The 15234-nt window shown below is 46.2% G+C and overlaps 1 protein-coding gene across 1 annotated transcript in view; it reads left to right on the top strand.

Annotated features, from left to right (window-relative positions):
- SEC62 (SEC62 homolog, preprotein translocation factor) overlaps nucleotides 1–14887 on the top strand; it is a 106680-nt gene extending 91793 nt beyond the window's left edge. Inside the window, exon 8 of the mRNA XM_063916212.1 lies at nucleotides 11479–14887. Coding sequence (XP_063772282.1) covers nucleotides 11479–11945 — 467 coding nt within the window. The 3' untranslated portion in view covers nucleotides 11946–14887. The remainder of the gene's footprint in view (nucleotides 1–11478) is intronic.
- The last annotated feature ends 347 nt before the right edge of the window (nucleotides 14888–15234 follow it).

Raw genomic sequence — 15234 nt, forward strand, 5'->3', positions numbered from 1 at the left:
TACACATTAATATGTAGACATTAGGGATAGGGACCCACTGCCACAACCGCAGTTTTGCAACATTAACCGCAACTGCGAGAACATTAGCCAAAGCTGCCTGCTTAGACTTGGGGTACTTACCGCTGGAATAGCCATATCTCTGCACCGACTATTGTCAATATTTTTAGCATGTCATCATTTTCAGTGGCAACAATGTTACATGTCAACATTGTCATGTCGGCATGATTAATGTCCGCATTCTAACCATCTGCAGTCCTGATTGGTTGCTGGTCTGCAAACTCCGATTGGCTCATGGCCAGTGCCAAATTTGAAATACCCCTACAGCTCTGTCCCTCCGTGGCTGCCTGCCGGTGCACAGCTAGCCCACAATGCTGCCACCTGGGCCCCCTCTCAATGGTAAGCTGTGGGGGCTGCAGGGGGAGCCGAAGGAAAGGCTGGAGCTGCAAGGGTGTGGTGCAGGCAGTTGTGTGTGTCTCTATGGGGCAGTGTATAAGTGTGTGCCTATGAAGCAGTGTGTGTGTGGTGCGGGTGCCCTGCCTTTTTGTCAGTCCCGGGCACAATCATTTCTGTTGGCAGCCCTACTGTTGGGTACTAATTAATAAGTTGTCCCCCCCTAATTGTTGCAACCTAATAACCATCCCACAGGCACGAAGCTTACATGCAGTGTTTTCTTGTTTGCAACATGCTAGGTGTCTCTCTCTTTCTGAAGGTGGCGCCTGTTGCCTGCTAGGGAGACAAACACAGCATATTGACACATACTTTATTTGACCTGTCAGGTGCAGCTGCTAATTATCCGCAATCTTGGCCTGAACAGGGCCTAGGGAATGAAAGCCACCCTTTCCTTACATTCACTCCAGGGAACCATTTACTAGCTCTTGCTTTAGGCAGGTGTTCTGACTGCCACCACCTGAGGAGTACGAAATGCAATAAAACAAAAAATAAATGTAAAAGGGAGTAGATGTAGCGTCCTGCAACCTAGGAGAAAAAGGGACATCCCAAAAAAGTCCCAAGGTGTTAGAGTGAGGTGTGTGTGGTTCTAATATCCTAAATACAAACAGCTATATATCTTTGTACACCATTGGGTTCTGGAAGTGAAGGAAAGAACACCTCACTAACCACTGGGCTGATCTATTCTATACATTGCTCTCTCTTATAATATGAGGAAGAGATTAGATCTCTACTATATGGGAATAATTCTGACCACAACTGGAGTCCGCATTTTTTTAAATTTGTATTCGCACATTGTTGTTCTAATTAATTTCTCCTATTTTTAAAGAAAATCTTGTCTTACACAGCTCCGGAGAAATACATACAACCCTAAGTTGCCTCCGATATACTATAAAATTTCCCTCTAATGTGAAAAGCATAAGATAGAAACAAGTGACAAACCTACAGATAGAGCCCTGGTTCGAATCAAACCCATTACGCCAGTGCTGGGAGCTATATAATATAATATGTATATGCATTTGAAATAATTGTCTCTGCTTTTTTCTCTAGTATCCATAAGGGATATTGGGGAATCTAGTACGATGGGGTATAGACGGGGTCCAAAGGAGCCAGTGCGCTTTAAATTTCTTCAACTGGGTGTGCTGGCTCTTCCACTCTATGCCCCCTCCCACAGGTAATTTAGAAAAGAAGTGCCCTCAGGAGAAGATGCACATCTATGAGCTCCAGAGAGTTTTCTGTTTATTTCTCTAACGTCCTAAGTGGATGCTGGGGACTCCGTAAGGACCATGGGGAATAGCGGCTCCGCAGGAGACTGGGCACATCTAAAGAAAGCTTTAGGACTATCTGGTGTGCACTGGCTCCTCCCCCTATGACCCTCCTCCAAGCCTCAGTTGGATCTCTGTGCCCGAACGAGAAGGGTGCACACTAGGGGCTCTCCTGAGCTTCTTAGTGAAAGTTTTAGTTTAGGTTTTTTATTTTCAGTGAGACCTGCTGGCAACAGGCTCACTGCATCGAGGGACTAAGGGGAGAAGAAGCGAACTCACCTGCGTGCAGAGTGGATTGGGCTTCTTAGGCTACTGGACATTAGCTCCAGAGGGACGATCACAGGCCCAGCTTGGATGGGTCCCAGAGCCGCGCCGCCGGCCCCCTTACAGAGCCAGAAGGCAGAAGAGGTCCGGAAAATCAGCGGCAGAAGACGTCCTGTCTTCAACAAGGTAGCGCACAGCACTGCAGCTGTGCGCCATTGCTCTCAGCACACTTCACACTTCGGTCACTGAGGGTGCAGGGCGCTGGGGGGGGGCGCCCTGAGACGCAATAAAAACACCTTGGATGGCAAAAAAAATGCATCACATATAGCTCCTGGGCTATATGGATGCATTTAACCCCTGCCAGAATCCATAAAAAAGCAGGAGAAAAGTCCGCGAAAAAGGGGCGGAGCCTATCTCCTCAGCACACTGGCGCCATTTTCCCTCACAGCTCCGTTGGAGGGAAGCTCCCTGGCTCTCCCCTGCAGTCACTACACTACAGAAAGGGTTAAAAAAGAGAGGGGGGCACTAATTAGGAGCAGTATTAACTATACAGCAGCTATAAGGGGAAAAACACTTATATAAGGTTATCCCTGTATATATATAGCGCTCTGGTGTGTGCTGGCAAACTCTCCCTCTGTCTCCCCAAAGGGCTAGTGGGGTCCTGTCCTCTATCAGAGCATTCCCTGTGTGTGTGCTGTATGTCGGTACTTTTGTGTCGACATGTATGAGGAGAAAAATGATGTGGAGACGGAGCAGATTGCCTGTAATAGTGATGTCACCCCCTAGGGGGTCGACACCTGAGTGGATGAACTGTTGGAAGGAATTACGTGACAGTGTCAGCTCTGTATAAAAAACAGTAGTTGACATGAGACAGCCGGCTACTCAGCTTGTGCCTGTCCAGACGTCTCATAGGCCGTCAGGGGCTCTAAAGCGCCCGTTACCTCAGATGGCAGATATAGACGCCGACACGGATACTGACTCCAGTGTCGACGGTGAAGAGACGAATGTGACTTCCAGTAGGGCCACACGTTAACATGATTGAGGCAATGAAAAATGTTTTACACATTTCTGATAATACGAGTACCACCAAAAAAAGGGGTATTATGTTCGGTGAGGAAAAACTACCTGTAGTTTTCCTGAATCTGAGAAATTAAATGAGTTGTGTGATGATGCGTGGGTTTCCCCCGATAACAACGGATAATTTCTAAAATGTTATTGGCATTATATCCTTTCCCGCCAGAGGTTATGGTGCGTTGGGAAACACCCCCTAGGGTGGATAAAGCGCTCACACGCTTGTAAGGGCTCTACCTTCGCCTGAGATGGCCGCCCTTAAGGTTCCTGCTGATAGAAAGCAGGAGGGTATCCTAAAAGGTATTTACACACATACTGGTGTTATACTGCGACCAGCAATCGCCTCAGCCTGGATGTGCAGTGCTGGGTTGGCGTGGTCGGATTCCCTGACTGAAAATATTGATACCCTAGATAGGAACAGTATATTTTTGCCTATAGAGCATTTAAAAGATGCATTTTTATATATGCGTGATGCACAGCGGAATATTTGCCGACTGGCATCAAGTCTAAGCGCGTTGTCCATTTCTACCAGTAGAGGGTTATGGACACGTCAGTGGTCAGGTGATGCGTATTCCAAACGGCATTTGGAAGTATTGCTTTATTAAGGGAGGAGTTATTTGGGGTCGGTCTTTCAGACCTGGTGGCCACGGCAACAGCTGGGAATTCCACGTTTGTACCCCAGGTCGCCTCTCAACATGAGAAGACGCCGTATTATCAGGCGCAGTCTTTTCGTGGACAAGCGGGCAAAAGGTTCCTCATTTCTGCCCTGTGACAGAGGGAGAGGAAAAAGGCTGCAGAAATCAGCCAGTTCCCAGGAACAGAAACCCTCTCCCGCCTCTGCCAAGCCCTCAGTATACGCTGGGGCTTTACAAGCAGAATCAGGCACGGTGGGGGGCCCGTCTCAATGAATTTCAGCGCGCAGTGGGCTCACTCGCAAGTAGACCCCTGGATCCTTCAGGTGATATCTCAGGGGTACAAATTAGAATTCGAGACGTCTCCCCCTCGCCGTTTCCTAAAGTCGGCTTTACCGATGTCTCCTTCTGACAGGGAGACAGTTTTGGAAGCCATTCACAAGCTGTATTCCCAGCAGGTGATAATCAAGATACCCCTCCTGCAACAGGGAACGGGGTATTATTCCACACTGTTGTGGTACCGAAGCCGGACGGCTCGGTGAGACCGATTCTAAATCTAAAATCTTTGAACACTTACGTACAGAGGTTCAAATTCAAGATTGAGTCACTCAGAGCAGTGATTGCGAACCTGGAAGAAGGGGACTACATGATGTCTCGGGACATCAAGGATGCTTACCTTCATGTCAAAATTTACCCTTCTCACCAAGGGTACCTCAGGTTTATGGTACAGAACTGTCACTATCAGTTCAGACGCTGCCGTATGGATGGTACACGGCACCCCGGGTCTTTACCAAGGTAATGGCCGAAATGATGATATTCCTTCGAAGGAAGTGAATTTTAGTTATCCCTTCCTTGGACAATTCCCTGATAAGGGTAAGATCCAGGGAACAGTTGGAGGTCGGTGTAGCACTATCTCAGGTAGTGTTGCGGCAGCACGATTGGATTCTCAATATTCCAAAATCGCACCTGGTTCCGACGACGTGTCTTCTGTTCCTAGGGATGATCCTGGACACAGTCCAGAAAAAGGTGTTTCTCCCGGAGGAGAAAGCCAGGGAGTTATCCGAGCTAGTCAGGAACCTCCTAAAACCGAGCCAAGTCTCAGTGCATCAATGCACAAGGGTTCTGGGTAAAATGGTGGCTTCCTACGAAGCAATCCCATTCGGCAGATTCCACGCAAGAACTTTCCAGTGGGACCTGCTGGACAAATGGTCCGGATCGCATCTTCAGATGCATCAGCGGATAACCCTGTCACCAAGGACAAGGGTGTCCCTCCTGTGGTGGTTGCAGAGTGCTCATCTTCTAGAGGGCCGCAGATTAGGCATTCAGGACTGGGTCCTGGTGACCACGGATGCCAGCCTGCGAGGCTGGGGAGCAGTCACACAGGGAAGGAATATCCAGGGCTTATGGTCAAGCCTGGAGACATCACTTCACATAAATATCCTGAAGCTAAGGGACATTTACAATGCTCTAAGCTTAGCAAGACCTCTGCTTCAAGGTCAGCCGGTGTTGATCCAGTCGGACAACATCACGGCAGTCACCCACGTAAACAGACAGGGTGGCACAAGAAGCAGGAGGGCAATGGCAGAAGCTGCAAGGATTCTTCGCTGGGCGGAAAATCATGTGATAGCACTGTCAGCAGTATTCATTCCGGGAGTGGACAACTGGGAAGCAGACTTCCTCAGCACAACCTCCACCCGGGAGAGTGGGGACTTCACCCAGAAGTCTTCCACATGATTAAAAACTCGACAGGTATTGCGCCAGGTCCAGGGACCCTCAGGCAATAAGCTGTAGACGCTCTGGTAACACCGTGGGTGTACCAGTCAGGGTATGTGTTCCCTCCTCTGCCTCTCATACCCAAGGTACTGAGATTGATAAGATGGAGAGGAGTAAGCACTATATTCGTGGTTCCGGATTGGCCAAGAAGGACTTGGTAACCGGAACTTCAAGAGATGCTCACGGAGGATCCGTGGCCTCTACCTCTAAGAAGGGACCTGCTCCAGCAAGGACCCTGTCTGTTCCAAGACTTACCGCGGCTGCGTTTGACGGCATGGCGGTTGAACGCCGGATCCTGAAGGAAAAAAGGCATTCCGGATGAAGTCATCCCTATCCTGATCAAAGCCAGGAAGGATGTAACCGCAAAAACATTATCACCGCAATTGGCGAAAATATGTTGCGTGGTGCGAGGCCAGTAAGGCCCGACGGAGGAAATTCAACTGGGTCGATTCCTACATTTCCTGCAAACAGGAGTGTCTATGGGCCTGAAATTGGGGTCCATTAAGGTTCAAATTTCGGCCCTGTCAATTTTCTTCCAAAAAGAACTAGCTTCAGTCCCTGAAGTTCAGACGTTTGTAAAAGGGGTACTGCATATACAGCCTCCTTTTGTGCCTCCAGTGGCACTTTGGGATATCAATGTAGTTTTGGGTTCCAAAAGTCACATTGGTTTGAACCACTTAAATCTGTGGAGTTAAAATATCTCACATGGAAAGTGGTCATGCTGTTGGCCCTGGCCTGGGCCAGGCGCGTGTCAGAATTGGCGGCTTTATCCTGAAAAAGCCCTTATCTGATTTTCCATTCGGACAGGGCGGAATTGAGGACTCGTCCTCAGTTTCTCCCCAAGGTGGTTTCAGCGTTTCACCTGAACCAACCTATTGGTGGTGCCTGCGGTTACTAGGGACTTGGAGGCCTCCAAGTTGCTAGACGTTGTCAGTGCCCTGAAAATATATGTTTCCAGGACGGCTGGAGTCAGGAAATCTGACTCGCTGTTTATCCTGTGTGCACCCAACAAGCTGGGTGCTCCTGCTTCTAAGCAGACTATTGCTCGTTGGATTTGTAGTACAATTCAGCTTGCACATTCTGTGGCAGGCCTGCCACAGCCAAAAATCTGTAAATGCCCACTCCACAAGGAAGGTGGGCTCATCTTGGGCGGCTGCCCGAGGGGTCTCGGCTTTACAACTTTGCCGAGCAGCTACTTGGTCAGGAGCAAATACGTTTGTAAAATTCTACAAAATTGATATCCTGGCTGAGGAGGACCTGGAGTTCTCTCATTTGGTGCTGCAGAGTCATCCGCACTCTCCCGCCCGTTTGGGAGCTTTGGTATAATCCCCATGGTCCTTACGGAGTCCCCAGCATCCACTTAGGACGTTAGAGAAAATAAGAATTTACTTACCGATAATTCTATTTCTCATAGTCCGTAGTGGATGCTGGGCGCCCATCCCAAGTGCGGATTGTCTGCAATACTTGTACATAGTTATTGTTGCAAAAATCGGGTTATTATTGTTGTGAGCCATCTTTCAGAGGCTCCTCTGTTATCATGCTGTTAACTGGGTTCAGATCACAGGTTATACGGTGTGATTGGTGTGGCTGGTATGAGTCTTACCCGGGATTCAAAATCCTTCCTTATTGTGTACGCTCGTCTGGGCACAGTATCCTAACTGAGGCTTGGAGGAGGGTCATAGGGGGAGGAGCCAGTGCACACCAGATAGTCCTAAAGCTTTCTTTAGATGTGCCCAGTCTCCTGCGGAGCCGCTATTCCCCATGGTCCTTACGGAGTCCCCAGCATCCACTACGGACTATGAGAAATAGAATTATCGGTAAGTAAATTCTTATTTTTGGGTATGCTGTCTGGGCAACAGGATACATGCACTGTGGGAGTTAGGGGGGAAAGGGGCGGTCACCGGCCTCCGCTGCAGGACCACCGTCCTGAGGGGGTGGTTGTTCAGCGGGGCACTGCGCCTTGGCTGTCACAGCCGCAGCACGCCGCACACCCCTAACGCTGCCTGAAGATGACATCAGTGGTAAGTACAAACCGGGGGCCCAGCTAGTGCTGCTGACCACGGGCGCGGCGTATGGGACCCTTCCGGGGGGTCCCGCTAGTATCCCCCAAATGGAACTGGCACAAAAACGCTTGACTAGCACTTGTGATGTTTTGAGCTAAAAAGGAGACTTTGCCAGTATAAAATATTAGTGTAACTCCGGCGCCATTGGAGGGGGCTGAGCTTACATCAAAGCGGGACCTGAGGCGTTTTGGCGCCTTCCTCTGCTTACTGCAGCCATCCACAGCACACACAGCGCTTTCCTGATTCCTCAGCCACGCTGGATATCTGGTACAGGGTGTGGCAAAGGGGCAGAGCCGCTTGTGCATACTATCTGGATCCTATTTAGGACAGAAATTTTGTATTTACCGTTTTATAGGGAGCTGACAGCCTCACTGAGGCTGTGCAGCTCAGGGTGTGCTGGTGTTCTCTCTCTCTCTCACTCTTCTCACATACAGTAGGGCAGGCTTGCAATATCACTATATGTGTATGTTGTGCTTACTGTGAAACATGGGTAAACACGCACTGTGCAGTGTATGTCACTCCATATTCTCTCTATTATCTACTGATTCTGTTTCATGTGAACAATGAAGTCAATCTTCACAAATCAGTGAAGGGGCTGGGGGAGAGGGTCCAGAGCACCACTGGTTAGGGTCTCTTAAAACTATGATGTCAGAGATGTCATCCCAGCTCACTGCTAATGTGCAGAAGACTTAGCTACTACAACAAGCTGTTGCAGATTTAGCTGCTAGGGCGGATGCACAGCCCCCCCTCTCTCATGCAGGTCCACAGAAACTTGGGTTACCTGCTCTACTCTCTGATACAGATGATGATATACAGAAGGATGGGGATGACCTGAATCCCGTTAGTGGAGATCCCGATTCTGCTCAGGGTATTGAACCCCTAATTCTGGCTATACGGGACGTGTTAAAATTCCCTCTAGATGACGCTGCATCACAGCAGTCGTTTTTCTTTGTACAAAACAAGCCTAATGTCACTTTCCCTGACTCTACAGAGTTAGATGACCTATTCAAACAGGCCTGGAAAAATACAGACAAAAAATTCCAAGTGTCCAAAAAGTTTTTGCGCACGTTCCCATTTTCTCCTGAAGGTCAAAAATTTTGGGAGGAACCCCCTGGGGTGGATATATCCGTCTCTCGCCTGTCTAAAAAGGCGGTGCTGCCTGCCCCGGGCTCCTTTACCATGAAGGATCCTGGGGATAGGAAGATAGACTACCCTAAAGTCTATATACACAGCAGCTGGTATGTCACAAAGCCCAGTCATTGCGGGTTGCTGGATGACACATGCCATTCATTCCTGGGCGACTCAAATTCAAGGAGTCATCTCGGGGGGATATGCCCTTAGTTACTATGGTAACCCTCCTAAAACACATTCAGGACACTACACGTGTCCTCTGTGATTCACTCAAGGAGATGGGGAATATTAATGCTTGGACCTCTGCCATAGCAGTGTCGGCACGCAGGGCCTTGTGGTTGCGTCAGTGGATAGCGGACGCGGAATCCAAACGTAGTGTGGAATCCCTCCCCTTTTCTGGGGAATGGCTCTTTGGGGTTGAATTGGATACCTGGATTTCCAAAGTTACGGCTGGGAAATCCACGTTTCTCCACACTGGGGCACACCGGCGAGACACTCCTATCCGGGGTCATCTGTCCAGTCCTTTTGGTCTCACAGATTTCGATCTAAGGCCAGTGGTGCCTCCAATGTGACTAGACGCACCAGAGGTAAGTACAGAAAACCTGCAATCACCGGCTCTCAGGAACAGTCCACCGGTTCTGTGTCCTCTAAGGTCTCCGCATGACTGTGCCCACCCACCCCAAGGGGTTCTCGAGGTGGGAGCTCGACTGCGGGATACCTGGGTCAGAGATCTCATTTCTCAGGGCTACAAGCTGGAGTTCGACAGTACTCCTCCCCAACTATTTTTTCAGCTCAAGCTTACCAGCTTTGGAGGATATGCAAGTTACGTTGCAACAGGCCATCCGAAAGTTGGTGCAGTCAAATTTCATTGTTCCAGTACCAATACCGCAACGCGGCAAGGGGTTTTACTCAAACCTGTTTGTGGTGCTGAAACTGGATGGTTCGTCAGACCCATTTTGAATCTAAAATCTTTGAATCCTTATTTGAAGGTGTTCAAGATGGAATCCCTGCGAGCAGTGATTGCGGTCCTGAAAGAACAGGAATTTATGGTCTCCTTGGACATCAAGGATGTCTACCTCCATATTCTGATTTGGCCACCTCATCAAGTCTACGGGGATGGGGAGCTGTCACCCAAGGGGCGCAGTTCCAGGGCAGGTGGTAAGCCCACGAGGCCCTCCTTCCGATCAACATTCTGGAACTTCGGGCGATCTACAATGCTCTGCTTCAGGCCTCTCCTCTGCTCAGGGATCACGCGATCCAGGTAGAGTTGGACAACACCATGGCAGTGGCGCATATCAATCAACAAGGAGGGACAAAAAGCAGATCCTGCATGCGAGAGGTGTCAAAGATACTCCTCTGGGCGGAAAGAAATGCAAGAGCAATGTCGGCAATCTTCATTCCGGGTGTGGACAACTGGGAAGCAGACTTCCTGAGTCGTCTTGATCTCCACCCGGAGGAGTGTGGGCTCCGCCACCGGTTTCTTGCGTTTCCTGCAGGCTGGTGTTGATAAGGGCTTATGTCTGGGTTCCATTAAGGTCCAGATTTCAGTCCTCTCCATTTTCTTCCAGAAGAAATTGGCAGTGTTGCCAGAAGTTCAGACCTTCTTGCAAGGGGTACTCCACATTCAACCTCCTTTTGTGCCGCCTACGGCACCCTGGGATCTGAATTTAGTGTTGGAATTTCTACAGTTTTACAGGTTTGAACCTCTGATGATGGTAGAAGACAAGTACCTCACGTGGAAGACGGTGATGTTACTGGCCCTGGCTTCTGCTGGACGTGTCTCAGAATTAGGGGCCTTGTCTTTTACAAGGACAGAGCGGAGCTCCGCACTAGGCAGCAGTTCCTGCTGAAGGTTGTCTCTGCGTTTCACTTGAATCAGCCTATTGTGATTCCGTCCAGTTCTGGCACTTCTGCTCCTCCGGATCCATTGGTTGCTGTGCGAGCCTTGAAGATCTATGTCAAGAGAGCGGCTCGGATCAGAAAGACGGATTCTTTGTTCGTGCTCTATGATGCACAGAAAAAAGGTTGTCCTGCTTCAAAGCAGTCCATTGCTCATTGGATTAAACTTACTATCCAAAAGGCCCATGTGTCGGCAGCCTTACCTGTTCCTAAATATCTGAAGGCCCACTCTACAAGATCAGTGGGTTCTTCCTGGGCGGCTGCCCGAAGAGTCTCGGCCTTGCAACTATGCCGAGCTGCTACCTGGTCGGGGAAGAACACTTTTGTGATGTTCTACCAGTTTGATACCCTGGCCAAAGAGGGTACCCAGTTTGGGCAGGCGGTGCTGCAGAAGTCTCTGCACGTTGCCGCCCGTTCTGGAAGCTTTGGGACATCCCCATCGGACTAGATTCCCCAATATCGCTTATGGATGCTAGAGAAAATAGGATTTGAATTACCTACCGGTAAATTCTTTTCTCATAGTCCATAAGGGATATTGGGCGCCCTCCTCAGTGCGTTGACTTTTCTGCAGGTTCTTGGTTACCTATTCAGCTGTTGTTACCAGAAGTTGCTGGTTGTTATATGTTAGTGGTGTACTGGTATGTAATTCTCACCACTCTTCGTTATCATATTTCCTTCTCTCGTATATGTCCTTTCTCCTTTGGGCATGTTTTTATCTATTACTGCCGGTGGGAGGGAGCATAGAGGGGGAGGAGCCTGCACACCCAGTTGAAGAAATTTAAAGTGCCCTGGCTCCTTTGGACCCCGTCTATACCCCATCGTACTAGATTCCCAATAGCCGTTATGGATTACGAAAAAAGTATTTACCGGTGGGTAATTAAAATCATATTTTATGTTGTCTGGGTATTTTAATGTCCTCTGTTTTCTTTTTAGCTCGATGCATCTTATTCCTTATAATATGGCTCTTGACTGGAGGAAGACACCACTTTTGGTTCCTGCCTAACTTGACAGCAGATGTTGGCTTCATTGACTCCTTCCGACCACTTTATACCCATGAGTACAAGGGACCAAAGGACGATCAGAAGAAAGATGAAAAAACGGAGTCCAAAAAGCCTGTAAAATCCGACAGTGAGGATAAATCTGACAGTGAGAAAAAGGAAGAAGAGGAAACCAAAGTGTCTGAAGCAGCAGAGGGATCAGGCACAGAAGGGTCTGGTGCAGATAGGCAGTCAGACACAGACAGTGACAGGAAAGAAGATGAAGGCTCACAGCACAGTAGTGGCAACGGCAATGATTTTGAAATGATCACAAAAGAGGAACTTGAGCAGCAGACAGATGACGGAGACTGCGAGGAAGAGGAGCAGGAAGATACAGCAGACCCTCTCTGCGAAAAATCTTAATGCATCGGCTGGACTGTAGGACTGATATATGTGCATACGAAAGGATTTCTTTGTGGAGTGATCACCAAAACATTTACACACATCTCTTCACTGTCTTCTTTCCGATATGCAGGATCTGTAGGGATCATCAAATTCACTAGACTCTAAAGTTGGTATTCAAAAACAAAGTTTCAAATCTGATGTTAAAGATCTTTTTTGAAATTTTTTTCTTTTTCTAGTTAAAATGCCAAAATACAAGGGGTAGATGCTCATTTTTCTCCTGCTTGTTCGTAATGTTTTCATATGAGCCGCTGGTGTCCAAGTTAGATGATGCTGGTCTGACCTGCATGCTGCTTGCACTCATTGTTGCCTGTCGTGCGTACGTAAGTCAATAAGGTCTGTTCATTTCAGGAAATGTTTGGGATAACCCCAATAGCTCTTAATTGTAGCAAGATATTTAATAACACCTCTTTTTAAGATCGGTTCCTCCGTCTTTGTCTGTTCTTGTCTTCTCTGGCAGTAAAATGCTATTCCATTAGTTTAACTGGAGATCTTATTTGCTATCAGTGTGTATGTCTTCTGAATAAGTATTCTTTTTATGATTTTGATGATCCCTATTTTCATATAATTCCTGGTATGTAAGTTCTTTATGTATATTAAAGTTTTTTTTGTTTTAGTTTTTTAAACTATCAATTGAAACCTGCTGTCTTTAAGTTGCACTCACCATCTTCTATTTGAAAACTGAATAAGTACTTTGCTCTTTATGGTGGTGTTGGTACTCTGCTATGTAACCATTTAGTAAATAGGTGGAATATAATAAAACAAAAACTCTCTATATTAGAACTGTCCAATAAGGAGATTGGATGAATATGATGGCACAGTTTGCTCTTGTTCACATACAGGAGCAGAAATACAGTGTGCATGTGATCAGTGTGTTCATACCACACTACAGCTTCAGTATGTATCCCTCCGCACTAGAACACATGTTAAAAGCATTACTTGTTATAGTGGAAATAAAGGTTGTATCTGGCATTAGGATAAGTGATCATGAGGTTTCCAGCAGCTTCGGGCAACTTGCTGCAATTAGAGAAAGCTACTTGCCTGTGTCGAAGGCTCACCCATTCTGCCACACCCTTTCTATATGCCAGTGCCCAGCTTAATGTGACCATAAACAATAACATGTCAGCTTTGCCTGACCAAGCCCACCATATGTACGTCTGTTTTACTAAGCATACAATGCAGTTGACACAGGAAAATCAAGTTCTAGACTCTAGAATATGATGTCCTACAGTATAGACATTTGGCCACTGTTAAAGCAATCTGCAAAACCTTGGCATGTTAATGAGCAGGAAGTTCTCTGTGTAGTTTTATTTTTTTTGTTTTGTTATCCACACCTCCTCTTGACCAAATTAAATACTTTTCTGCCAGTTAGCTAATGTGTTACATGTCCCACTCTGAGTAATTAGGGTGCATCTGATATTTAACCCAAGTCATTTTTTCAATGTTTAACTGCCTCTTCTACCCCCTCCCTCCTCTTTTTTTCTTTGTTGCATTGACATGTTTAGTCTTCTATCACTTAAGCAGATAGTATGCATTTCCTGGAGATTGTCTTATGAATTTTGATCCATGCTGTATTCCTTCTTCTATCTATAAAAACCTACAATGTAGTATGTGTAGCTGTTATTTGTGTCACCAAGCAGGACCAGATGACGCAGAAGTAACCGATGGCGGCTTCCTTTCTGAAACATTACCTATGAACTATAAAAAGAAAAGAGAAGTGAGACTTGTTATAATGTATTTGTAAGAGTCTGTGCACCTTTTAAGACACTGTTCTGTAAAAGCTAAATAGTAAAAAAAAACTAATGCAAACATTCAAGTTGGTTGTAATTCAATAAAATGTCATGGTAATGGTTGTTGCATATGTTTGTTAAAATAACTGAGCTGGTTAAGCTGGCTTAATATATATTTCTAAATATATACATCTGCTGTTTATGAAAATACAGAACTGTGTCATTGAGTTGTGTCTGTATCGCCTCAAATCTGTTTTCTGTTTGGACGTAGGAGCGATTTAATTGCTCTACAGATTAATTGATTGACCGAATGGAGAAAGTGGTATTACTTTGTTAAAGCTAGCACATGGCTAAATGAGGCACTATGTGATAGCTTAAAGAAATATATAAGGAGCTGTCAGTTACTATGAAGTTGTATTTTATAGCTGTGTTAGCTCATGTAAGACTACTGTCCCATTTCTGGGAAGTGTCTCGCGCAAACCTGTACGACACAATATAGCACGTGGGAAAGAGGAATTGTGCAGTTGCTATCATGCTGTTTTCTGGTGTGATAGAGGCCTTAAATAATCTATTTGGTAATTGGTGATACCAAGAGTTATAGATGTCTCTGCCGAAAAAAGCAAAAGCAATTTAAATTGAAAGATTTCTTTGCAGGAGTCAAAATCATCTCCTGTAAAGTGTACCCGCTCATATACACAGCAGAAGCAGACTTTGTTGGCTGAATAGAATACAGCCATTCAGTTTATTAGAAAGTTGCCACCAGTTCCTATTAAATTGACAGCTGTAATATTGGTCTAGTTGTCCAAAAAATATCTGCTTTCACTGTGTAAATTAACAGGTCCACTTTTAATGTTGCTCTATAATCTGTTAAGTATTGTCTGTAGTGTATTCTGTACACACAACTGTAAACCCCTCCTAAACAGTCTTGCGTTCATTTGTATTAAGTGTCCTATGGTTTGATGCCTGAGGGACATTGGCCCATAACATGCTCATCCGCTCATTCAGGATTACTGCTGGGTTTAAGGTATTTAATATGCTTTCTTCAGACAGCCCTCGGACCTACAGGAAGTCTGTGAGGAAAATAGATGTTTTCACACTTAGGTTTGTGCCAACATTCCATGTATGTAAGTATAAGTAAAACTATGCTATTAAAAGTACTGGTGACAAAAGTTACATATGCTGTAGTGTGAACTTTCTAAAAATTCTTTATAGATATTTTATATGGAGTGTTGTTTATCTTTTCCCAGCTGTTAAAATGGGATACTGTAATTGCTCATGCCATATATAGATATATATCCACCTTTGTGATCTGGTATAATAGCCCTGTAGATTTTTTAAAAAAGAAAATACTTTTAATAAATGTAGCCCTGATAAAACATTAATATATATCTGTAACTTTCATTAGGAATACTCTCCAAGTCCCACTTTCTCATTTTCTCCACATTGCCTATTGGAAACCGGTCTGTTACTTATTTTGGGTTTGTTTTTGTTGTAATTACGCTCCTGTCCTAATGAAACTA

This window comes from Pseudophryne corroboree, chromosome 4 (assembly GCF_028390025.1).
Source record: "Pseudophryne corroboree isolate aPseCor3 chromosome 4, aPseCor3.hap2, whole genome shotgun sequence".
NCBI classification, from domain to species: Eukaryota; Metazoa; Chordata; class Amphibia; order Anura; family Myobatrachidae; genus Pseudophryne; species Pseudophryne corroboree.